The following is a 24,813-nucleotide window of genomic DNA, read 5'->3' as shown; positions in this document are numbered from 1 at the left end:
TGTAAATATGGTATTTCATCTCTGTGGAATAAAGGTAGGATCATTCAGTAAATGATGTAGGATGATTATTTAAGAACAGAAAACATTAGGTTCCTGCTTCGTAGCATTACATCAAAGTGAATTACCAAGAGATTGAAACGTTAAAAAAAATTAATGAGCAAATGAAAAATGTAGGTGAACATTTATTAATCTTGGGTTAGGGAATGTCTTTAAAGCATAAACCCAAAGGCAAACTATAAAAGTAAAGATTGACAACTTCATTATTTTTAAAAAAATCAGGTACTTCCTTGGTGGCACAGTGGATAAGAATCCGCCTGCCAATGCAGGGGACACAGGTTCAATCCCTGGTCCAGGAAGATCCCACATGCCACGGAACAACTAAGCCCGTGAGCCACAACTACTGAGCCTGCACTCTAGAGCCCATGAGCCACAACTACTGAGCCCATGTGCTGCAAATACTGAAGCCCGCTCGCTCTAGGGCCTGCATGCTGCAACTACTGAAGCCCATGCACCTAGAGCCCGTACTCGGCAACAAGAGAAGCCACTGCAATGAGAAGCCTGTGCACTGCAACGAAGGGTAGCCCCTGCTCGCCGCAAGTAGAGAAAGCCCACATGCAGCAACGAAGACCCAACTGAGCCAAAAAAAAAAAAAAAAAATATATATATATATATATATATATATGTATATATTATGGGTTCTTATAAGTCAGTGAGAAGACAAACGTTCTAATAAAAAATGGTCAACTTACTGAAGAATAAATACCAGTGAGCAGTAACTATATGGAAAAATATTTAACCTCACTAGTAAAAGAGAAAATTCAAAATTAAACAATGAGATAACAGGCTTTTGCCCATGAAATTGGCAAAGGGTAAAAACTGAATGATAATATCCAGTCTTGGCAAGAGTACAGGAAATACGTGCTCTTATTACTACAGTGTTGGTGAGGCTGCATCTTGCCTCTCTGGAAGGCGATCTGGCAGTATGTCTCAGAAGTCTTAAATTATGTGTACCTACCTTTTGACCCACCAATTCCACTTCAGGAGATATGGCCTAAGGAAATAAATGGCGATATTAATAAAAATGTATGTACAAGGATGTCATTATAGCATTATATATAATCGGGGAAAATTAGCAACAGCCTAGATCAACAGTACAGGATTGGTTAAAAAAATTGGGAGTATCTTAATAAATTGGTATACAATGAAGCTATTTAGTATAATAATACAAAAACATATTTGATGATATGGGAAATATTGGGCACTATATATTAAGTGAAAAAAGCCTTAAAGCAGTATGTAATATCTCATTTTTGTTATATCTCTATGCCATATCTGTATCAGTATCAAATAGATTAGGGTTTGTTAAGTCTGGGATTGGTTGAAGACTTATCTATACTGTAACTTCTAAGCCCTGAACCTTCCAGATGACGTTACATTTTCTCATTCTCACAATCCTTTGTGAAGACAGCTTTATTCTAAAGACTAGGAATTTTGGATCCATTCTGGGTACTTATAAACAATCTGAAGTTCTGCAAAATTTTATGTAATCTGTCAGAGTTTGCAAGGTTCGTTTACATCAAAATTATACTCTGATCTGTATTCCATACTTGAAAAGATTTTCTTAAAGGTGATTCTAGTTGTCTTCATATTTTCACTGTTAGAGGAAGAAGTTTAAAATGCCAAACAATTTAACACTGAATAAACTAAATAAAAGTGGATTCAATTCTAACATCGCACTTTCATAAATATCCTTCATGTAGTTGTTAACAGTGCAAGCATCTGACAGTTTTAAAATAATCTTGCTAAGATTGTGTGCATTTGCCTTAGAACTTTGTCTTATTATTTTTTTAATTTTCAGGGGTGATAGTCAGTTTTGTAGTCAAAAAGCAGCCATCTATTCATTGAATTTTACAGCAGACCCACCTCAGAGAGTATTTAAACTTGTTGACCAAATCAATCCATCTATTTTCTGCATTCACATTACAAACTGTAAGTATTTGATGGTGATACACTTTGTGAAACTCTGAAAATTTTTTTCTTTTAAAAGTTCTTTTATGGAAAAATGTCTCATTGTTAGATTTAAAGCAGTTATTTTGTGGTTTGGCTAGAGTTTATCTTGAGGCCATTCCACAGACAACTGCAAGTGACTTTATAAACCTGTGGCCATGAACGTTTTCTTTAATTGTGCTTGTGTAGTTATCTTTTGAAATCTCACACTTTATTTCAAAGGTGTTTATAATATGTAGACATGCATAGGAATCTAGATTTATTTAGGGGTGCGTGTGTGCGTGCGTGCGTGTGTGTGTGTGTGTGTGTTTTACTTTATTTCCTCCTGATTTAATAGTTGAGAATCAGGTTCAGCTTTGGTTTCAAGTTCCCTTTTTTCTTTTATTTTTACTAAGAATATTTGCATGAAAACAGGATCTTTATTTTTATCTGAGCATTTAGCTCAGTTAGGTGTCTAGTTCCAAAGTACATGTGAGTGTAAAATGTTATCAAGATACCAAAGATCAGAGACACATTTATGGTTTTATGAAACTTTATCGTCTTTTCAGAGTGTCTTTGTATTTTGGTTTTGTTCCTTTGCACTTGAAAATTTAGGCGATTGCTTTGTGATTTGTAATCTGAGGTAATGACTGGTCAGTCATTGTCATGTTCTCTGACATAACAGGCCCAGTGAACATACCAACCTGTTCCCTCCTCCTCCCACCTCTCATGTACAGGGCACATTATCCTCCTGGGCTTTGGAGGTGGCTGTGTGAGGGTAGAAACAGGGTCTTTCATTCCCATAGCCATCTGGAGAGATTTGCCCCTTAGAGGTTTATGCAGCAGATGCCTCAGTCCATGGGCCAGAGAAAGAGATGGATTGTTATTGGTTTCTGGTGTGCTCTTTACCTGTAGGCTTTAGAAACTATTGCTTCCACAAGAGAGAAAGATCCTATTTGTTTAATAAGATTCAAGAAATCTTGGGGAAAGTGAATATAAAAAGAGACACTTTAATGTCTTCACATCAGCCTTAATGCTACTGAAAGTTGTTTCCAAAATACTACATATATTATATATACTATACATGTTATATTTTATGCTGATCTAAAATGTTTTTTCTAAAAACAGATAAACCTGCATTATCCTTTATTAATCCAGAAGTGCCTGATGAAAGCAATTTTGATAAATTAATTAAAACATCTGATGGTTTTTCATCGAATGCAGAATCAGATATTTCCTTGACAACCAAACCGGATGCTCCAAATACTGCAAAATATGAGGTGAGCCAGGAACTTAAGTCCACTCATCCTGTCACAAATATCTTGTCTTTGTAAGTTAACTTTTCAGTATGTTCCCAGTAAACCAGCTTTCCTGAGACATAGAATTCATATTATAAACTAAAAAACTTAATGTGCGTGCCTATAGATCAAAGATCATGAAAATTAAACTTGAGTAGTTGAATTCTATCATAGGGTTTTGAGGCATTTATTCTGTGGTAAGCTTGCATTTGTCTCTGCAGAATTTTTTCTTCTTTTCCACCTCAAAAGATGCAGCAAAGTGCTTTTTTCTTTGCAAAAAAAAAAAAAAAAATTTGCAAAAATTTGCAAAGATGCAAATTTTATGCATCTTTCCTTGTCACTATAAAAGTTACCATTTCTTGAGAATTTCCCATGTGCCAGGCACTGTGCAGAGCTTTTCAGACATCATTGCACACAACCCGGGGAAGGATATGTCATTGTCTCCATTTAAGTGATGAGGAAAACGTAGATATAGGAAGGAGCTCGTGTCGGAGCTATATTTTACTGGTACAAAGTATTCCTTCCATGAGTGTGTCATTCCACTATGTAACAGACATTCGTTTCTAGTTTTTGCTATTATAAATAATCCACAATAAACATTCCTATAGGTACATATATATATATATATATATATATATATATATATTTTTTGGCTGTGTTGGGTCCGTTGCTGTGCACGGGCTTTCTCTAGTTGCGGCGAGCAGGGACTACTCTTCATTGCGGCACGCAAGCTTCTCATTACGGTGGCTTTTCTTGTTGCAGAGCATGGGTTCTAGGCATGTGGGCTTCAGTAATTGTGGTACTCAGCCTCAGTAGTTGGGGCTCATGGCCCTGGAGCGTGCAGGCTTCAGTAGATGGGGCACATGGGCTCAGTAATTGTGGCTCTTGGGCTCTAGAGCGCAGGTTCAGCAGTTGTAGCACACAGGCTTAGTTGCTCCGTGACATGTGGGATTTTCCTGGACCATGGATCGAACCTGTGTTCCCTGCATTGGCAGGTGGATTCTTAACCACCGCACCACCAGGGAAGTCCCTAGATACATATGTTTTTGTCTGATTAAATCCTTAGGATATGCTCCTATAAACGGGTTAACTTGGTCAAAATGAATGGGAATTTAAAATACCGATACCAGATTGCTCTCCAGAAAGATAGCAGGAATTTATACTCCCGGCTCTAGTGAAGGACAGGGCTTGTTTCCCCCTTGCTGGCACCTGTGTCAGCTTCTTACATACCCTTCCAGTGGAATAGAAATAAAATTGCCTAGACTAAAAAGGCCCGCAAATGCAGTAACATGCGTACACAGAAACACGCATCCTTAAAAGGAAAAGGGTGGGACGGCTAGAGGTCAGCTCTCTGCGGACAAGGACCACATGTGTTTTTTAATCACCCCTGTGTTCCCGATGCCTGCAGTGCTGCCTGTCACATAGTAGGTGTGCAGTAAGTGTTGAAGGGATGCCTTAGTAGCACCATGACAGCTGTTGGTTGTTCTGTTTGCAGTATGGGGTTCATCTGCAGACTTCACATTCATTTCTGAGATTTCCTTCTCCCCTTACATCATCTCTGTGCACCGATAGTAACCCTGCAGGTAAGAGAGTGGGCACTTTTCTTCCTCTCTTCAAACAGTTTGTTCTTAGTTTATATTTATAGCACTCATAATTAAACAGACTTCGTAACTAGAAACAGAGAGTCTTAGAGTTGAAAGAAGCCTCAAAGGTTGTATAGTTCAGTTTCCCACCCAGTGCCGGAATCTTTTCTACAGCATGCAATCACTGTTTGAGCACTTGGAGTGATGGGGAACTCACTACCTATAACCAGCACATTAAGTTGTTTAACTCTTCTAGTTGTTGGAAAGTTCTTTTTTAAAAAAAAATATTTATTTATTTGGCTGCAGCAGGTCTTAGTTGCGGCATGCAGGATCTTTTAGTTGCAGCACACAGGATCTAGTCCCCTGACCGGGGATCGAACCCGGGCCTCCCTGCATTGGGAGTGCAAAGTCTTAACCACAGGACCACCAGGGAAGTCCCTGTTGGAAAGTTCTTTCCTCACTGGAGCTAAAGTTTGTCAGTAGCTAACACTGATTAACTGTATGCTGGGTATTGTGTTAAGTGCTTGTATGTGTTTTTCCATGTGATCCTTACAATGATCCTCTAAGGGAGGGTTGTTTTAATTCTTTAGATGAGGAAACTGAGAAACGTTCAGTTTCTTACTCAGCCGGTGGTGGAGCAGGGATACAATCCATGCAGCTGCCTCCCATGGGTCCTGCTTCCCCTTCAGGAGCACCATAGACTCCATGGAGTAACCCTCTTGGCAGTGGAAGGCAATAGGCCTGGCTCTCCAGTCCTTAGCCAGCCTCACTATGCAGAAACCTGCTAAGCCATGGATGATAGCATGTGACCTAATGAAGCAACACTTGCTACACGAAGGAAAATGTGTTCTATTGAATAGATGCTTAACCTTGCTCGCACAGAGGAACGGTGTAAATTAAGATGAAACTGAGGTACTTCCCTGGTGGCACGGTGTTTAAGAATCTGCCTGCCAATGCAGGGGACACGGGTGTGAGCCCTGGTCCGGGAAGATCCCACATGCCGTGGAGCAACTAAGCCCGTGCACCACAACTACTGAGCCTGCGCTCTAGAGCCCATGAGCCACAACTATTGAGCCTGTGTGCCACAACTACTGAGGCCTGTGTGCCTAGAGCCTGTGCTCTGCAACAAGAGAAGCCACCACAATGAGAAACCCTTGCACCTCATGAAGAGTAGCCCCCGCTCACCGCAACTAGAGAAAGCCTGCGGGCAGCAACGAAGACCCAATGCAGCCAAAAAAATTAATGAGAAAAAAAACCCCAATGAAACTGAGGTACCGTTTCCACCTAATGGATTGGCAAAGCATAAAGAAATTTAAGTCTGTGGATGAGTAGGCACTTGTCTGTATTGCTGGTGGGACTAAAAATTGGTTAAGACCTCTGTGAAGAGCACTTTAGTATTATGTATCAATATTGCAAATGAATATGCCCCTTGACCTAGCTCTTCTACTTCTAGGAGTTGGTCCTACAGAAACTCTGGCCCACATGTAAAACAATAGATTGCAGCATTATTATAGCAAAGCTGGAGACAGCTTCCATTAGTGGGGAACTGGTTGAATAAATTATGGCATGTCTATAATAGAATACTAATTCTCCCTAAAAAGAGTAGGAGGAAGCTCTTCATGTACTGAGATAGACTGAACCCCAGGATACATTGTTCAGTGAAAATAACAAAGGGCAGAATATGTATTGTGAGTTTGTTTCCAAAAGGGGAAAGAAATACTAAAAAAAAAAAAAAAATTTATATACACACACACACACACACACATACACATATATATACACATACATATATATACACACATGCTTTTATTTGCATAGGATATTTCCAGAAAGATACACAAGAAACTTCATGCTGACTGTCTCTGGGGAAGGGAACTGGTGGTTGCTGGGGGACAAGGGCTGGGGGGAGACTTCTCTCAATATCTTTTGTGCCTTTTGAATTTTGAATCATGTGAATGAATGTATTATGTATTTGAAAAATAATTTTTCAAACCCTATATTAAGCATATTATGTCTGTGTCATAACTTTGCAGTTTTACTTAGGTTACAATTTTTTAGTTACTATTGGACAGTTAAAATTTTTCTTGTTTTTAAAATTTTTTTTTCCCTTTCCCTTGGGAATGCTACGATTTCCAGCATTTCTGGTTAACCAAGCTGTTAAGTGCACCAGAAGGATAAATTTGGAACAGTGTAAAGAAATTGAAACCCTGAGCCTGGCTTATTACAGCAGCCCTAAAATTTTGAGGGTAAGAATTATTTTGAAGTGAAACTTGATTCATTGGGTTTATTTTCTGTTCTTTGTACCCTTTTAAAATATGATAAGTAGAGCATCATTTCAATACATGATTGACACTCAAAATTTTTCTTCTCCAGTTCTTTGGTATACTGATACCAAAGATATTGAAGTAATCACTTAAAATAATTTTTATTTTTATATAGTTAGCTCATATTTTGCTTCTTCTTTTTTTGCTTTCATTCATTTTCATGGTAACCAATAGTCTGTCTCCTGAGTTAACAAGACCTTAATTAATAACCAGAACCTTTAGAATTATAAAAATATCTTAATGTCTGTCACGGAAATGATCATGTTAGCACCACAAAGTTATCTTTCTGGTTGGCAGATGAAATAAGCGCTCAGGAAAGAACAGGAAATAGGTTTGCTGGAGAAGAAGAGGCCCCCGTGTGAAGAGGCCCCTTCTTCCTGGTTACGGTGACTGAAGCCTGAACTGAATAGATGAGAGGCCACTGGCCTGCTTGGTGGGTGATGTGAAGAGTTGCAAGGGGAGAAGCCATTTTTCAGTGATTAAAAACCATGTGATGATTGTGAAAGCCCCCTTCCCCTTCTGATTTCTGGAGTGTGGTGACGGGGGCGTCCATGGCACCTGTATTCATCTGGGCTTCAGTTTTCAGAACCAAGTTTAATCTTCCCTCTCCCTGCCTTTTCCCTCTCCCTCTCTCCTCAAAGTCAGCCATCTATGCCTGTGAATTCTTCCAATTCGTGCGACTTCTCACAGTTGTCCTGGAAGCGGTCCCTCAGGCGTTCAGGCACAGTTCTTTTTCAGCTTAGGCCCGCCCACGCCCACTCATCCCCCTCCCCAAAGCTCCCATTGGCCTAAGAGGGCGTCTTGGGGTTAGAGAAGTGGGATTGGCCGCGTGGGGACAGGAATGAAGGGAGGTGGAGCTCTTCAGGAAAAGAGCTCTGGTTGTGCTGGGGAAGCGGGAGCCTGGCCTCAAGGGGGCTCAGGCTACAGGCAGGAAGGCCACTTAGGAGACTGGACATTGCCTGGGCAGGCTGTGGTGTCCTTCCGATGAGGACAGGCGCAGCGCAAGTGACCAGGAGGATGGGAGCCATGTCTTCCCTACAGTGTTATGTCACTGACGACCATATGGAAAATACTGCATAATTACACTGAAGCATGGAGGCTTCCTGAGACTAGCTCTGTTGGGCTGGTCTCCTGAGCTCCCAATCTGAAAGAAATGAATGTAGAAGGGAAATGTAAAGTTATTATGACACAGATACAAAAATATATAGGTGGCAAGTCTTGATTGAGGAAATTCTGCTTTCCTCTTTGAGAAGTGTTTAATAAGATGAATGTGCCCTTTAACCCACGGTCTGAAAAAGCAATAAAAATGCTTCTTTTTGTTGTACTTAACAAAATTTGTTGTTCTTTTTATCTAGGTGCCTGGTTCAGGAACACAGGTAAGAGTACTTCTTAATGGAATTATTGTCTTACTTCGGAGCGTTTGAAATGAATACACTTATGGTCAGAAGGGTACCTTACTGCCAATAACAAAAACATTTGCCAAAAAGCAAGCAGAAATGAAATAGGGAAACTCCTTAGTAGACAATCCTTTTGCTATCACAAAAGGGTCAGATTTTCAGATTCCTTAGTTTTTGTAGTCGCACTTGTTCATGTTTAAATGACGTAGCTGTCTTGACTGACAATGGGTGTGATTGGCTTCTGTGCTTTCAGGGCATCCCTTGATATCTTCTTGGCCTCTTGTCAGGAGAGCTGGCTAGCTCCCAGGATTCTGCCTGTCCAGTGCAGAAGATAGAAAGAAACCTTTTGCCCAGTGAATGTACACACCTGTGTAGGAGGTGAGCACTCAGTGTAGCTTCCAGTGTTGAGTTGCAGGTAGGTTCTATTCAAAGCCTTATGGCCCCAGCTCAGGAGCCCTATAGAGCTGTGGTCAGGAGGCCGCGATCTCTTTGCAGATATGTCAGAGAGAAGGATGGTGGATCTACCTCTTACTCTTGAGGCTGCACCCTCTGCCTGCCTGTGAATACAGTCCCCAAGGAGTCCAAGGCAGTGGCCTTGTCATAGTCTCCCAGAGCCTGTGGAATTGGTTGCCCTTGGTTCGAAAGCCAGCTTTGCTGTTGTTTTCTTGTGTGACATATGCCTCAGTCTCCCCAGTTGCAAGTGGATGGTAGGTCTCTGCCCCAGAGGCTTGATGTAAGGCTCTAGGGAGAGAATGCACATAATGTAAGACTCGGTGCTTTGTGCAGCAACTAGCACGCAGGAAGCACTGCAGACAGCAGTACCCACTGTGATTGATTTCATGACGTCTCTGGACACAAACATGTTTGAGGTAGACATTTGGAAAGGAATGGTTGTGTGGCTTTGGACTTCACACTACTGTGTGTGGGCCTGGATTTCCTCATCTGTGAAGGTGCTTTCAAATTTATTTCAGTTATAGTGCTTCTTCAAGCGAAAGAAGGGAGGCCCTTCCCTAGTGTGTAACATGGATTGAATCCAAAGCCCCTAGTTGGGGCTTCCCTGGTGGTGCAGTGGTTAAGAATCCGCCTGCCAATGCAGGGGACATGGGTTTGAGCCCTGGACTGGGAAGATCCCACATGCCGTGGAGCAACTAAGCCCGTGAGCCACAACTACTGAGCCTGTGTGCTGCAACTATGGAAGCCCACGTGCCTAGAGCCCGTGCTTCACAACAAGAGAAGCCGCTGCAATGAGAAGTCTGCACACCGCAATGAAGAGTAGCCCCTGCTCGCCGCAACTAGAGAAAGCCCGCACACAGCAACGAAGACCCAGTGCAGCCAAAACCAAATAAATAAAAATTAATTAATTTTTTAATAAAACCAAAAAACAAAGCCCCTAGTTGGAGCAGGGGTGGGGAGGGGTGGGGTCAGAAGCCCTTTACCTGCCTGACCTCCCCATCTTTCTCCTTTTTGGTCCCTGTGAGGAACCCTACAGCTCCCAGGGACCCAGTTTGAAAGTCATTAATAGACTAGCTCTCAGATACTTCCAACCACTAAAAAGTGCTTTTATTATAGCAGTCAAAGCTTGAACTGTCTGTGGGGACAGCCGCCCTGTATGCTATATAGTGTTGGTACTAAGATGGTGCCTAGTAGGTACTGGGCACTCAGTGGGTTATGTGTTAATTGAATGAATGACTAAGGATTGATTCAATCAAGAAGGGAAAACCTATTGTGAGGGATAACAGGACGTTACTCAAAGGCACGTACTATGTGCCAGGCAGTGTTCCAAGCGTCATGTGTGTCTGCAGTCCTTTAGTGTCCCAGTGAGTCTAGGAGGTAGGTCCTGTTGTTGGCACTCTGGCGCGTGAGTCACAAAGAGATGACTTAGCTTGCTCAAGGCTACACAGCGGGGACGAGGCAGAGCTGGGACAAGAAACCAAGCTGTCTGGCGCCAGAGATCTTATTCTTAACCATGACATTGGACTAGCTCTACTGTGGGCCAAGCCCTGAGTTTGGAAGTTTCACACATGTTCTGTCTTTGTGTCCTATGGCCACACAGTCAGGAAGTGGCAGACTGTGACTTCCAACTCAGATCTGTGTGACACCAAAGCTTGTGCTCTGAAGGAGATCAACTAATATCAGGGGTGTGTTTAAATTCTTTTAAAATGCAGCTTCCAGGGCTCCCCTGGTGGCGCAGTGGTTGAGAATCCGCCTGCCGATGCAGGGGACACGGGTTTGTGCCCCGGTCCAGGAGGATCCCACGTGCCGCGGAGTGGCTGGGCCCGTGAGCCATGGCCTCTGAGCCTGCGCGTCCGGAGTCTGTGCTCCCGCGATGGGAGAGGCCACAACAGTGAGAGGCCCGCCTAACACACACACACACACACACACACACACACACACACACACACACACACACACACACACACACACACGGGGGCTTCAAAAAAATGCAGCTTCCAAGGTCTGTTAGAGGATGAGGAGTATAAAAATCGGATCCAGTCTCCCCATTAATAGAAGCCCATTGTGATTGCTTTGGAATTATTGTCAATATCTATTGAGCCATCAGTGAAAGATTGTCATGGCTCTGTAGTTTCATTGTTAAGTATGCTTTAGTTCTTTGCCAGTGGGTAGTTTGGGAATGGGATATGATTGAAGAGGACATTGAGGAAACCAGAAGAGCCGTACCATTTTCATTCTTGTGTCTGGTCCAGTGGGTGGTGATGTACTAGTGCAGCTCTTGCCACTTACACTCATCCATCAGCCTTTACAAAGCCAACTGAACCCTTCGGTTTCTGCCACACACCATGGGAATGGCTCCATCAGAGGCTGATAGGGAACGGTGTGCACTTTCTTAGAGCCCGGTATCATTGCTGAATCAGGGCATGTTCAGATAGAGGAATCCAGGGTTATCTTTTGATGACTTGCTTAAGAGCTAATTTACCGCTAGCATGGTACTCCCTGCGTAACTCTTAAACCCAGTGGTGCGACTTGTTCTGCAGAAGACGTTGTGGTGACTGGTGTTGCCCTCCTGCAGCTCCATCACATGACGGCTCATCTTTTCTTCTGAGCCACATCACGTTCTTGTATTAGAGGTTTGACTTACAAGGATAGTTGCCGGTCTTCTTGGTCATGGGAGCAGTACATAAGAACTTCTGTTTATCTATAAAATTACAGCTTAAATACTTAACAATTTTGAATTATAAACAGCATAGTACATGGTTGAGGGCAAAGTTCAAAGCAGTACGAACAACCAGATACAAATTAGTTTCCTTCCTAAACAGTGGTTTCTAAAAGCAGGCGTTGAGAGCAAACATCAGACTTGTCTCATAGTACGAAGAGGCCAAAATAAATATCTAGAAGCGTGAGCCATTTAAAGGACTGCTTGGCGCTTTGTCACTCTGCTGGCAACGGCCATAAGTGAAAAATGTCCTTTAATAGCATTGGTCTAACCAGGGCTTCCTGATTTTGCTTTAAAAATGTGTTTGTCTCTGTCTTTCTTACCCATGATCCCACCGCCCGTTGTGTGCGTGTGTAAGGGTGTGTGTAGAAGTTGTGTATAAGCTGGGTCAAGCATACATTCACAGAGGTTGTGGAGCTTTAGGAGGATGGACCCTGGGATTGTGTGAAGAATGTGCACATGTGTGTATACAGTGAGTGCGTTTATCAGTAGGAGCTGTGGTTTGGAGGTGAGAGTGTATGTGTGCATTTGATGGTGTGATGGGAGTGTGTATGTGTGTGTGTGTGTGTTTGGGATATAATTCACGTACTATAAAACTTAACATTTTAAAGTGTACAATTCAGTGGGTTTTGGTATATTCACAAGGTTATGCGATCATCACCAATATCTAATTCCAGAACATTCTCACCACCCCAAAAAGAAACCCTGTGCTCATTAGCAGTCACCCTTCATTCTACCCCAACCTTCTCCCCCAGCCCCTGGCAACCACTAATCTACTTTCTGTCTCTATGGATTTGCCTATTCTGGACATTTCCTTTAGATGGGATCATGTAGTACGTGGTCCTTTGTGTCTGGCTTCTTTCATTTGGCATGGTGTTTTCAGGATTCGTCTATGTTGTAGCATGTGTTAGTGCTTCATTCCTTTTTGTAGATGATTCTTTTTATTTATGATATTCTTTTGTATGGATAGACCACATTTTATTTATCCATTCATCAGCTGATGAATGACAACTGGGTTATTTTTAGTTTTGGGCTACTAAGAATGTTGCTGTGAACATTTGTGTACATGTTTTTGTGTGAACATGTTTCCAGAGGAAATCACTTAACATTTTGGTTATCTCCTTCTCAGATATTTTCTTTGTGAATGTATGCATGTGTTTACATATAAATATCTGTGTTTTTGCAAATGTGGAATTCTAGTATGCATATTGTTCTATAGCATGCTTTTGCCTTCTTGGCAGTGTATCTGTGGAGGTGTGTTTCAAGTTTTTCGTTATTTTAACCCATTCACCTCTGTTGTGGTGTGTCTTTAGTAATCCAGGACTTTACTTTGCAGGTCCCTATCACTGTTCAGTCCATCATCATTCAGTCTCTAAATAAAACGCTAACCCGACTGGAAGACACTGACACTGATGTATTGAGGCCGCTGGTTCTTGTCGAGGCTGGGCATGATAAAATCTGCACTAACGTCGTTCTTGAGGTAGGTGCCCAATTTGGCTTTGAAAGTTTGCTCTGTTTGTGGGCGACTCAAGCTGCGTGGTGTTGAGGGGTAACTGGATGCCCTCCAAAGGGGGCTCTGGCCATCCGATGGTATCACTTTTCTTATGTTGGCCTCCTACTTCCCTTTATCCTGTCTCATCAGAGGTTGCTTCTTTGTCTCTGAAATAATCGTGTGATTTCTCTCCACAAACCTAGTAACTTATAAGGATACATCAAAATTTGTTGTGGTGGTTTGTTTTTTTTTTTTTTAAATATTTATTTATTTGGCTGCACTGGGTCTTAGTTGCGGCACACAGGATCTTCATTGTGGCATGCGGGATCTTTTAGTTGCGGCATGCAGGATGTAGTTCCCTGACCAGGGATCAAACCTGGGCCCCCTGCATTGGGAGTGCAGAGTCTTAATCACTGGACCACCAGGGAAGTCCTGCTGCTGTTGTTTTAGCACATTTATCTGCACAGATAGGCTGATTACATTCTGCTCAGACCAGCTGATTTGGAACTTATGTAATTGGGCACAGAAAGGCTTAGATGCCCCTGTCTGTCAGCTGGGGCTGATGCTGAGGTAACACCTCCCATAATCCGATTGGACAGGAGAGAAAAGCTTTAACACGTGGAGAAGTGGGAAAGGATTTGCCTCCTAGATACATGTTTTTTTATCTGAGTTATTAATACAGCTACAGAAATTTATTGGAAACAGGTATATTTGAAGTATCATTTTGTTTTTTAGGTGAAGTATAGCCTCACATATACAAATGCAGGTGAGATAATAAAAGCTGATGTCTTTGTTCTTCTGGGAGCAGTTAGCAGTGCTATGGTTCCATTCCAGCAAAAGTTTGAAATTTATTTTATTCAGGTAAGTTTGATCAATTTTGTGTAAGTATGTTACTGCCAAGTATAAAGAAATCATGACTTAGTGGGAAAAAAAAATCTCAAATTAGAAGTATTACCACATCTAACCATTTGTATGGAACAAAGGGCTTGCATGTAGCCTGTCGAGTTTGTAATGAAATCAAGCCAGAGTCCTTGTGTCTTTTCCATTTGGGAATAAGATTCTCTTCCATGTGAGTTTGTTCTTTTACAGCATGATGTACTCCTACACTCAGCAGATATATTTATAGTTCTGAGTAGGGAGAGAGATTCTTTTATTGGTTGGTAATCCCACATTTTATTATGAAAACCATTTCATTTTCTCTCTGCCATTTCCTTATGAAAACGAGAATTACTTGGGGCATTTTTGCATTGTCTTTCAGCAAAATACAAAGCCAGTTCCTCTCAGTGGAAACCCTGGTTATGTTGTGGGACTCCCGTTAGCTGCTGGATTTCAGCCTCAGAAGGGATATCCTTTTTGGCACCATAGAGAAGCTTGATTTCCCTGTCCACGTGTGTGGGCCGCACTTCTTATTGCTGAGAGTCCTGAGGGCTGGACTCGAGAGACCAGTCTTGGCCAGAGCTTCCTGTGGGTGGCTCTGCCTGCACAGCAAGTAGGGCCTGACGTGCTGTGGAGCCTGACAGGGTGGAGCAGTATGGCCCAGGAGACTGTCAGTGTCTTACAGTGAAAATCTTAAGACAGAAAGGTTGACAGACATTTAGAGGTATTTAATTATACTTAAACAGACACAAATTGAGTGATTTTGAAAATTTGGAGTTAATTTTGAAGGGCCTGTTTCTGAGAAGTTTTCTCCTGAGGATCTCCTAATCAAGGAAAATAGTCATATCTATTGTTTGCCTTCTTCTGGAAAATAACTGTCAAAATTCCCGAGACCTAGAGAAAGGGATATTTGGGTCTCTCTAATGTGACTCATGTGACACCACTTCCTAAGAATCAGCTGCTTTAGCACTGGGCAACTCCCTTAACCTTCTGTGAATGTCTGGGATTATGCAGACCACGAACAGATATGGACAACTTACTCTTCTTCGTAGCACAGCTGAGCAAGACTGCTTAGCAATAGCGGGGATCCGGACTCCAGTATTATTTGGTTACAACATGCAATCTGGCTGTAAACTCAGGTAAGAGAGTAACTTGCTTCTGTTGGAGCCTATTTGTGTTGATCAGAAAACAAAGCATTCTTACCCTTTGTATTTTAATCAGGCCTCTGCCTCAGCTGACAAGCTCATTAGCATTATTATTAGTGGGTAGCAGCAACAGTAACAATAACTTACAATGATGTAGTTTTGGTTTTCTAATTCTAATTCTCATAACCATAAACCATTTGTCATGATTCAAAGGAAGGTGTTACAACCCTTTCGCTTATCAAATATGGCAGAGTAAAAATCTCAAGGCTTCGTATGTTTTGTTTCTAAGGTGGCATAGCTCTTGAGTTCATAGCAAAAATATGTTCTCTGAAAGTCCTTCCTTTATTTTTGAATTTTAATATACTCAGCACAACAAACCCAGTGAGAGGCAGCCTGAATGTGATCTGTTTTTAATTTATCTTTTTATTATCAAACATAATGTAAAATGTCAAACAGCTCTTCATGGCTTGTTCTAAAGACAGTAGTTCTTACCTTTATTTCCCCCATCCCAGAGACAATCACTTGCAACTCTTACAGCTGATTTTTTTGAAATTTACCCCCAAATATTTAAATAACCCACACGTAATGCTACTTCTTGATTTTTTTTGGTTTTATGACTTATTTATTTTTAATTTTTTAATTCAAGTATAGTTGATTTATAATTTCAGGTGTACAGCAAAGTGATTCAGTTATATTCTTTTCAGATTCAGATTCTTTTCCATTATCGGTTATTACAACAATTGAACATAGTTCCCTTTGCTATATAATAGGTCCTTGTTGCTTATCTATTTTATTATGACTCTTATTATTTATTGAGTTCCCACTGTGGAAGATGAAGATTTGGCTCTTTCTCCCTTGATCCCCTACCCCACCACCTGCTCACTTCCCATCCTTATGTCTCCCCCGGGTATCTACATCATTATTTTGGTTAGACCAATATTCACCATTTACATTATTCTGATTGCTTTAGACTAGCATTTCTCAAGAGGGTTCCATGGGATACATTTCCATAGCATGTCAGCAGGGGTAAGTCTGTGGTCCAGTATGTTTGGGAAACACCAAATTAAAGTTAAAAACGTGATTCCTTACTAAGTAAGTACTTCGCAGAGTCTTCAGTACACCAGTGTACTTCAGGGGGGACATGGGTATGCAATAGTTCCCAAATTTTTGGCCATGGAACCCTTCTTGTACAGAGCTTCTCCATGGAATACAGTTTGGGAAACATTGTTTTGGATTCATCTCCCTGGCCAACCAAGATTTCACAAAGTGAGAGACACTTTAACTTCAAAAAATCCCCTTTTAGAGAGTGAGAAAAGAAACTAGAGAATATGCGTGTTGTTGAGGACTGTAAAAACTGCAGGTACGATATTCTATAATCAGAGATGTTACGGGTACTAACACTGTATTAAAGTGATGCATTTTGCAGATGTAACATAAAGGCTAATACCTTGTCTCTTATTTTTAGTACTTTTTGTGTATCGGAGAAATGTCAGTATAAAATATGACCCTGACACTTATTTAAAAAAAACAAAAGTGCAGGTCTGAACAATCACCTCATTCGGTTGACCTTGTTTTCTTTCCCAAAAGACTGACCAAAGCTATCACGTGTCAGCTGGTAGCGCAGAAGGTGGAGAGCCTGCTGAAGGGCCAGGGCTTCCCAGATTATGTGGCCCCTTTTGGAAATTCTCAGGCCCAGGATGTGCTGGACTGGGTACCCGTCCACTTCGTTACCCAGACGCCCCACATGAAGGTAAAGCGGGGGGAGTTGAAGGCCGCGTGCTAGTGGTCTCTCCAGCGTGCACCTGCCCCTCGCTGTGGGGAGGTAGAGGCAGTGGGGAAGCTGGTGGGGGGGGTGGGGGGCTGTGGGTAGGAGCTTGGGCTCTGTCGCTAGATGAGCCTGGATCTTGAACACTGATTTTGCCCCTAGTTAGCACTGTCGCCTTTGGCCAGTGGTTTTACAGGTTTGAGCCTCTGTTTTCTCATCTGATAGCTATATTACTGACCTCATGGGCTTGTTGAGAGTTAAATGAGGTAACATTCATGGTGCCTAGTGGTCACTCCATAGATGGAAACCACTACCAGTCACCATCCTGTTCCTTGTTGGTGTTATGTAAGGCCTTCTCTCGGCAACGTGATACGATAGGTAAATGTCAGGACTGTTTCAACAAGACTTCCGTCCACACAGCTGCCCCGTCCATTGTTCCCTGGTCTATAAAAGCAGTCCACGTGTCAGAGCTTTCCATTCTAAAGTTCCCAGAAGAGTTTAATGGAAGTTGACGTCCTCCAAGTAGGTTCTGGATCACGTTTGGTTCTTTAGCCCACCTTTTTCTTTTGTCTCAGCGTCAGAGTGTGGGCCGGCCCCCGTCACCGCAGGCGTGCTCCCCATTTTATCCTTTAATTGCCCGGCTTTTTCTTGTCACGGTTTCTTCGGGCCTCTCGTTACCTGCTTAGCACACGTGTAGCATGGGGATAACGGGGGTGAGGACTAGCTCTGATCCTGCCCTCCCCACCGAGTCCCCAGCAGGGACCCGTGGTTACTCAGTCCCTGCTGTTCAGCTAAGTCTTGGCTCAGCTCTGCTGCCTCAGTGAACCAGGCAAATTGCTTCTAGGTTCTCAGAGATGGTTAAGGCGTCCAGTTATTACTTATCCCTCTGAAGGGAAGACACAGGTTGAGGGGAGAGGGGCAGCAGTGCAGACACTAGCACTGCTGGGGTCTGTGCTGGTCGGGGAGCTCAGAGGGCCTGGAGCGGGTTTTGTACCAGCCTTCTAGGCACAGCCAGCACGAGAGCATCTGCTAAGCTCAGTTGATACCAGCTGCGTGTTGCATCTTCTCCTAATAACAGGATATTCTCAAGGATTTTTCAGCTTGCAAATTTCTTAAAAGGCAGTTCTAAGCCAAGGAATTCCACCCGTGCCTTTTTGGCAGGCACCAAATTTAGCAGGCCTGCTAGCTTTTCATGCCCTAAAGAGATGTATTTTTAAAAACTTTTTATTGTGGAAAAATTTCATACATACACAAAAGTAGAATACTCCGATGGAACTCCATCTCCCTGTTGGGCAGCTTCAACATTATTACATTTGCCAACTGATGAGACTGTAAAGGCAGGAAAGAGGTCTGGAAGGCCCCCTCGCCCGTTTTCCCCTTAGGGCTGAGCAAACAGGGGTCCTGGGCAGAGGCCTCAGGCCCAGGTCCCAGTGTCTAGCCTGAACTCAGGCAGCTTCATTGTGGTACCAGTGCTCTCGGTGCAGAGGGAGAGTTAACGTCTTTGACGGTTTAAGATGCCGCCTGTATACCCCAATGTAGCGTTTTAATTGCCAACTGATGAAATCAGATAAGTGAAAAGAAAGCACTTAAATTTCCTCTAAGTGCATTTTAACATGATATGCAGTCAGGTTTAATTTCTGTCTGTTAATAATACCGTTCTTCCTCTCCCCCCTTGCCAACTTCTCTCCTGAAGTATCTCTGAGGTAGATGTAAAGAGGCAGGTGCAGTTAGAGCTGTTAAGGCCCTGGAGGTTCCACAGTTGGGTATTGGGGTTACCACAGCTGCCAGGTAATGCTGGCCTCTTTAGAGATGGGAAGGGATGGAAAAATTATGCTTTAGGTGTTAAAATATTTTTGGAGCATTGAGTACTTTAAAATATGTGCTTTTTCTAAGCTCTTTTTATCTGAACTTCTAGAGTCTATTCATCCTCTTGTTCAGAACATTTTGTAATATGTGAAACATTTTGTAATTAAAACTCTGAACTGCAGATTAAGTTTGACTTGAGGTTGTTTAATACTCAGATTGATTAACGGCATTTCGTTTTGCAGGATCCTTGCCAGCTCCCAGTGGCGTTGGCTATAGAAGTGAAGTGGACTAAATACGGATCCTTGTTGAACCCACAGGCGAAAATCGTCAATGTAACTGCAAATCTGATTTCATCCTCGTTTCCTGAGGTAGGCCAAATTTTAAAGGTATAGGTTAAGACACGAGTCCAGACAAAACTGTGATAGGTGAAATTTATTTTGTAAAAAAGGTAATTAAAATTTAAACAGTCTGGATTCTTAAAACAATTTAGCAGTCATTATCTTTTACTTGGAGAAAAAAACTCCCCTGAACACCACAGAGGTTTTATTCACATTAACATTCTTGTTTAGATTTGATCTTTAAAACTCTTGTCTTGAGTTGTGAATGACATCAATGTGTTAGGACAACCTGAGTGAAAATTGTATCTCTCCTCTGTGTTAATGGCTGATTAGCCGTCCACGTACTTACCAGATTCATGAACCAACAGTGGTCGGGTGAGGAAGGAAATGAAAGCTGTCCCATCTTTGTTATCCTGGTGAACACACTGGAGGGCAGGGCTTGCTTGCATCACTCTGATTTTTTTTTTTTTTTTTTAATTACAGACCAACTCAGGAAATAAAAGGACAATTCTTATTTCCACTGCGGTTACTTTTGTGGATGTGTCTGCACCTGCAGAGGCAGGCTTCAGAGCTCGGCCAACCATCAATGCTAGGCTGCCCTTTAATTTCTTCTTCCCATTTGTTTGACGTAAGTCATTAGATAGGGAAACGACACCACACCTGTCTAATCAAGCGTGTGTGGGGCCCAGGGCTCCCGGGAGACATCCCACTTTATTATACGTATAACCCTTGAGGTTGTCCCCAGACCGACACACCCCCTTCTCCACTCACTTCCCTCCTCTCTTTTCTCCCTTTGGGAATTTCATTCTACTTGCTTTGACTTTAGAAGGGGTCTGGCTTGGCCATTTCCAGTACTCTCGACACATAGGTCATATGCGGAAGCCACGTTGCACCTTTGGGAAGAGCGTAAAGAGAACAGACCTTGAAGTAGTGCAGGCGTTGAGGGTTTATCCAGTTTATTCATCCCCTGCTTTAATGTGAGTTATTTTTTTAAATATTATTTTTAGTTCAGGCTTTCTTTTCAGGTCCCGTTAAAATGAGTACAAAAATAGCAAGTTGTATAAAATCATGCAAGTAGAGTACAAGGCCTCACGAGGGGATCTTCCCCCAAATGTCATGTTAATTACAGTGGAGTCTTGGGTCTTAATTGCTACTTTTGTACCAGGCCCAGGAGCTAGCTTGCTCTCCAGCTAGTGGGCCCGTATAGGATGCCACAGAGTGATTTCAAGCAGTTGAACCTAGAAAGAATACAGTAGGAGGGCCCGCAGGAAGGAGAAAGTTTGGGCCCGTGGGAAGGGGAGAGTTTATTTTATACATTAATTGTAGAGTAATTGAGAACTAGGCGGAGCCAGCTAAAAGCTGGAGGAGGCAGAGGAGGGGCTGGGTACTTGAGAACAAGCTCCTTGGGGGAAATTGTGATGAGCTGTTTAGGACAGCTTGGAAATAGAAAAGACTTTTCTAGAATGTGCTGATAGCTACGGTAGCTCTCTTTTTTCTCTTTTGTCTTTCAGAGTGGTCATATGAAAGGATGCACTGGTTCCTTCATATACGTGTGAAATGTGAAAACTGTACATTTGATGAGATTAAGTTTTATATACAGCTAGTAATTGTCCAGCTTGTTGTTCATTTTCAAGCAAGAGTAAAGTGTTCGGCGTGAGAAAAATATAGTTTATGATACATTTGTTAAACAGTGTGGGGTAGGCATGGGATGGGACGTTCTCAGTCACACCAAGGAAGAAATAGAGCCTCTGAAAGACTGTGTCCCCCAGAATCCAAGCTGGCGGCAGTGAGGCAAAGCCATCAAAGCAAACCTCTCCCCAACATGGCCCCAGGAGGGGCGGCTGTCTTCCTCGTCACAAGCCGGAGAGGCAGGTCTTCCCTTTGGGGTGGAGCAGGTATGCCTCTAGTTCACCTCACCAAGAAGTCCGTGCTGTCTCAATAGCTTGTTAAGTCTTTCAATTTCTTGTTCCTGTTGTTACAAAAAGCAGACAAGTAACTGCATGTACCTTCTGAGCCTCACCAGGGACGTGGCGGTCACACAGTGAGCCCCGGACACGCACAGGGACGCAGAGCTGAGTGAAAGCCATACTTCTCGTGCCATCAGCCAGCCGGGGCCCAGCGGCGACGGCCGTGAGGAGAGAGGCCTGGCGAAGCTGCAGGGGAGGAGGCAACGCCTAAGCTGAATCCGAAAGGACGAGGAAGGCCTGACCGAGGGAAGTGGGCTCCTGGCTAAGGGCACTGAGTGAGCAGAGGCCTGGCCTGGAGAAGCTCAGAGCTGGAGGGAGGGAACGATGTGTGTACACAGAGGGCATTTTCCCAGACACCTTCTTACCTTCTCAGAGGAGCTGAATTCAAGGTGTTGGATCTTGGCGGCCAGTTGTATATTTATCTGTTTTAACCTTAGTAGTTGCCGTTCAGAACGCGTCTTAACCGAGATAATTATCCCTGAAAAATAATTGCGAGGGTCTCCATGATACTGGTCTCGAATTTAGCCCCTTGGGAAAAACCTGTATTCCTTACAAATGTATAGCTGGGAAGAGTGGTGACAAGTAAAACCGTCATCATGGCTTAAAGGCATCAGAACTAGGAGGGTCAGATTTTTCATTTCTGAGCTACTCGGTACCCAGCTGAGAAATACTTCTTTAGCTTGTCCGCTGTGAGAAATCCTTAAAAATAATCACCGACCAGGTGAAGGTTAAGCTCCTTAGTAGGGGCAGCTCACAACAGTCCTGCTACTTAGCAGCAGTTGTTCAAAAGGCACCAAGTGCAAGCCTGGAAATGCTCAAGCTTGGGGTTGGGACTGTCTCTCTGCGAACTTTCTGCCTCCAGAGCTGTGGCCGGTTTAGTTGTCAGGCAGTGACCTGCATCTTGGCTTGGGGGCTGGCGGGGGGCTCCCAAATGCCCACACTACACTGCGGACACGGCCTCAAAGACTGGGCTGCAGTGGGGCCACTCCGCCCCTTTCCAAGGGTGAGTGACGGAGTCCGGACCTTCCCCCACACGTGTGGCGCCCGCAAGGCCTGGGAGTAGCCGTCCCTGGTCCGCCGTGTTCCTGGTTGTCTCACTGAATCCGGTTTAGCCTTGTGTTGCTTTAGTCACTCTACTAAATTTTATAGCAATGTAATAACGGGCAATAGCCAGTCCTGTGCCTCGCTGCCATTTAGACAAAGAAAATGAACAAATCTCGCAACAGTGTGATGTGAGCGTACTGGGTAGTAACTGCTTCATGAGTCACTTGTAATCAGTCGTGGTCTATCTGCCTCACATAACCTTTGCACAGAGTATTTTTCTGTTAGATTAGATGAAAAAATCGAAATAAGCACCTAAAATATTATCTGAAAAGCCTCCATTATTTCCTTTGACAGAACCCAAGTAAAGGTTCTTAATAGGCTTTACTTTAATCACTAGATCTGAACTGGCCGCCCCCAAAGCCCACTTGCCCGACAGAGCCGCTCGCACAGCCCCTCCCCCCGCCGGGTGGCACCACAGCAGGCGGCCGCAGAGCCCAGGAGGCGCGGTGGGGCCCCACTGTGCCCAGCAGGGGATGGGCCTGCTTCCGACAGGCTGTACGGTCGCTCACCCAGTCTCCTGACAACGACCCACAGCCCGTCGTGCTGGGCACCCAGTCACCTGGGAGTGCTTCACAGACAGACGCCTCCCTCTGGGCTCCGCACCAGACTCTCCACTTAAAGTGCTGAGGGTGATTCTGATGCGGCAAGTCCGAGGACAGGCATTTGATCAACTCTGACTAGTTCGCTGATGGCTGAACCGCTAACCAGTCACTAGGTCCACATATAATCACAGCACAAACGGCTTCTCTGAAATGGAGGCTCCCTGCACCAACAGAGAGTGTGTGTGGAAGAGGATCTGTACCTGAAATACGGTAAAGCAGTATTTCCCCAAGTGTGTCCTCCAGAGCCACAGTCTACAGCATGCTCATAGGTGTTATTTCCTCCCAAAGTGTTGAACTGGTCAACTTGGAAAACAATTACAGTTTCAGAGCCTTCATCGTGCTAGCTCGTGTTGTGACTTTCTCAAAGGGGGCAGAGGCTAGTGTACAGCATTTCTCAGCTTCCTTGCTCCCCTTCCGATGGTGCCCCCCCCCCAAGGTGGGATGGGGTTTGGTAGAACACTCTCCAGGAAACACCAAATGAAAAACAAAGGTGCTCTGGGAACCAAGCCGGCGGGGATTGATCAGGGATTAGTCTAACTCTTGCCATAAACATCTTTCAGTAATCATAGAAATGAGAGTCTGAAGGAGAAAGGCACTTCCTCTCAGAGCACATGTCCTGGTGTCAATTTGTAGCCACAGAGGTGACAGTGGGACGCCAAATCAGATCACTTCATGTTTCTCTTGGTTGCCAGGGGGAGGGGGACCAGGGCCTCTGCGCCCCTTCCAGGCTCCACCCACTGTCGCATCCCCCCCGCCCCGGAGCGCAGGGGACATACCGTTGATGATCCGGGCCACCCGCCACAGGCGGAGCAGAATCAGCAGCCCTAGAGCCTCAAACTCATGCTCCCGGAAAAGGAGGACAATATCGAGGATGAAGGAAACCACCACGACGATTGCGTCCAGGATTTCAAACTTGTGGTGAAAGAACTCCAAGCGGAAGACAAATATTTTAAAGAAAATCTCCATCATAAAAAAGGTCAAGATGGCAATGCTCATGTAGTGGAACACCTGAAAGGGACAAGGAGATACAGAGTAGACTCAGGCTGTCACGGGCTGGGGCAGGTCACACGGACAAGCTGGCCTTGAATGCACCTGCCCGGTCACCGAGAGAATCCATTCATTTGACCAATCCCAAATCCCTGCCAGCACCAGGCGCTGTTCTCGGGCCGGGCTGTGGCTGGGAACAGCACACACGCTGCCCTCTGAGGGGCGGTGGGGCAGTGACAGTTGAAAACATCCACCATGCCCTTTGGCCCTGCAAAGCTCACGCGTGCACAAAGACAGTAAGGATATTTACTGCAACGTCATTTGCAGAACAGAAGATTTTCTACATTGTTTGGAGAACAGAAATGTCCACTAGACTAGGGCACTTGTTAAATGCATTATGGTACCTCCACGTGGAACATTACGCAGTTGTTCAAAAGACCAAGGCTGATCCGTATGTATCGACTAGAAATGATGGTAAGATGGTAAGTGAAGAGAGTTCCCAGATCTTGATTTATAAATACCTGCCTTCACTAACGAAACCTTTTCCATTCCAGGGCAGGGAAAGTACGAATGAGCTGGGACATCATCCGGGGCCAGAAAACAAGGAAATGCTCAAAGGCTATGGAGTCGTGTCAAGAGGACAGAGCAGTCAGCTCGAAGAGGCTCACAGTGACCAAATTTGGGACAGCTTGGATATTTAGTATTTAGGGGTGAAGTGCCGTGATGTCTAACTTACTTTCGAATGGTCAGACAAAAATAGATGGGTGTGGGGTGTGTTTGTGGATATGTATATATATAAAGAAAGCAAATACAGCAAAATGTATATTTGCCACTTTTTGCAATAAAAAGTAAAGAAAAAGGCACAAGACAGTGAGTATAGGAGGTATACTACTGATTATTAAACAACAGAGGGAGAGGAAAGATAATCGTCTATCTATGGGAGGACTTGGGTTGGCACAGAAGAAAACGTT

At 43.7% G+C, this 24,813-nt stretch overlaps 2 protein-coding genes across 11 annotated transcripts in view; one reads left to right on the top strand and one right to left on the bottom strand.

The window, feature by feature from the left end:
- Positions 1–24,716, top strand: part of TCTN1 (tectonic family member 1) — a 31,352-nt gene extending 6,636 nt beyond the window's left edge. The window contains exons 3-16 of one of the 7 annotated variants that reach the window (XR_010836979.1): positions 1,859–1,989; positions 3,115–3,266; positions 4,780–4,867; positions 7,004–7,113; positions 8,547–8,567; positions 13,097–13,240; positions 13,988–14,113; positions 14,511–14,596; positions 15,127–15,267; positions 16,861–17,023; positions 19,087–19,212; positions 19,666–19,810; positions 20,694–21,077; positions 21,206–24,716. Coding sequence is in view for 3 of the 7 variants with exons in the window: in XM_067015621.1 (XP_066871722.1) it covers positions 1,859–1,989; positions 3,115–3,266; positions 4,780–4,867; positions 7,004–7,113; positions 8,547–8,567; positions 13,097–13,240; positions 13,988–14,113; positions 14,511–14,596; positions 15,127–15,267; positions 16,861–17,023; positions 19,087–19,212; positions 19,666–19,809 (1,432 nt within the window). In the remaining 4 variants the exon portion in view is untranslated. Of the gene's footprint in view, positions 1–1,858; positions 1,990–3,114; positions 3,267–4,779; positions 4,868–7,003; positions 7,114–8,546; positions 8,568–13,096; positions 13,241–13,987; positions 14,114–14,510; positions 14,597–15,126; positions 15,268–16,860; positions 17,024–19,086; positions 19,213–19,665; positions 20,160–20,693 lie in introns of all 7 variants that reach the window. The other 6 variants (XR_010836981.1, XR_010836982.1, XR_010836980.1 and 3 more) reach the window with 6 other exon arrangements.
- Positions 20,830–24,813, bottom strand: part of HVCN1 (hydrogen voltage gated channel 1) — a 29,696-nt gene continuing 25,712 nt past the window's right edge. For all 4 annotated transcript variants that reach the window (XM_059039604.2, XM_067015625.1, XM_067015623.1 and 1 more), the window contains 3 exons: positions 23,632–23,863; positions 21,515–21,627; positions 20,830–21,151 (listed from right to left, as the gene is read on the bottom strand). In XM_059039604.2, coding sequence (XP_058895587.1) covers positions 21,086–21,151; positions 21,515–21,627; positions 23,632–23,863 — 411 coding nt within the window. In that variant the 3' untranslated portion in view covers positions 20,830–21,085. The remainder of the gene's footprint in view (positions 21,152–21,514; positions 21,628–23,631; positions 23,864–24,813) is intronic.

Source organism: Kogia breviceps, chromosome 15 (genome assembly GCF_026419965.1).
Source record: "Kogia breviceps isolate mKogBre1 chromosome 15, mKogBre1 haplotype 1, whole genome shotgun sequence".
Classification (NCBI taxonomy): Eukaryota; Metazoa; Chordata; class Mammalia; order Artiodactyla; family Physeteridae; genus Kogia; species Kogia breviceps.
This window is presented reverse-complemented; position numbering and strand designations above follow the sequence as displayed.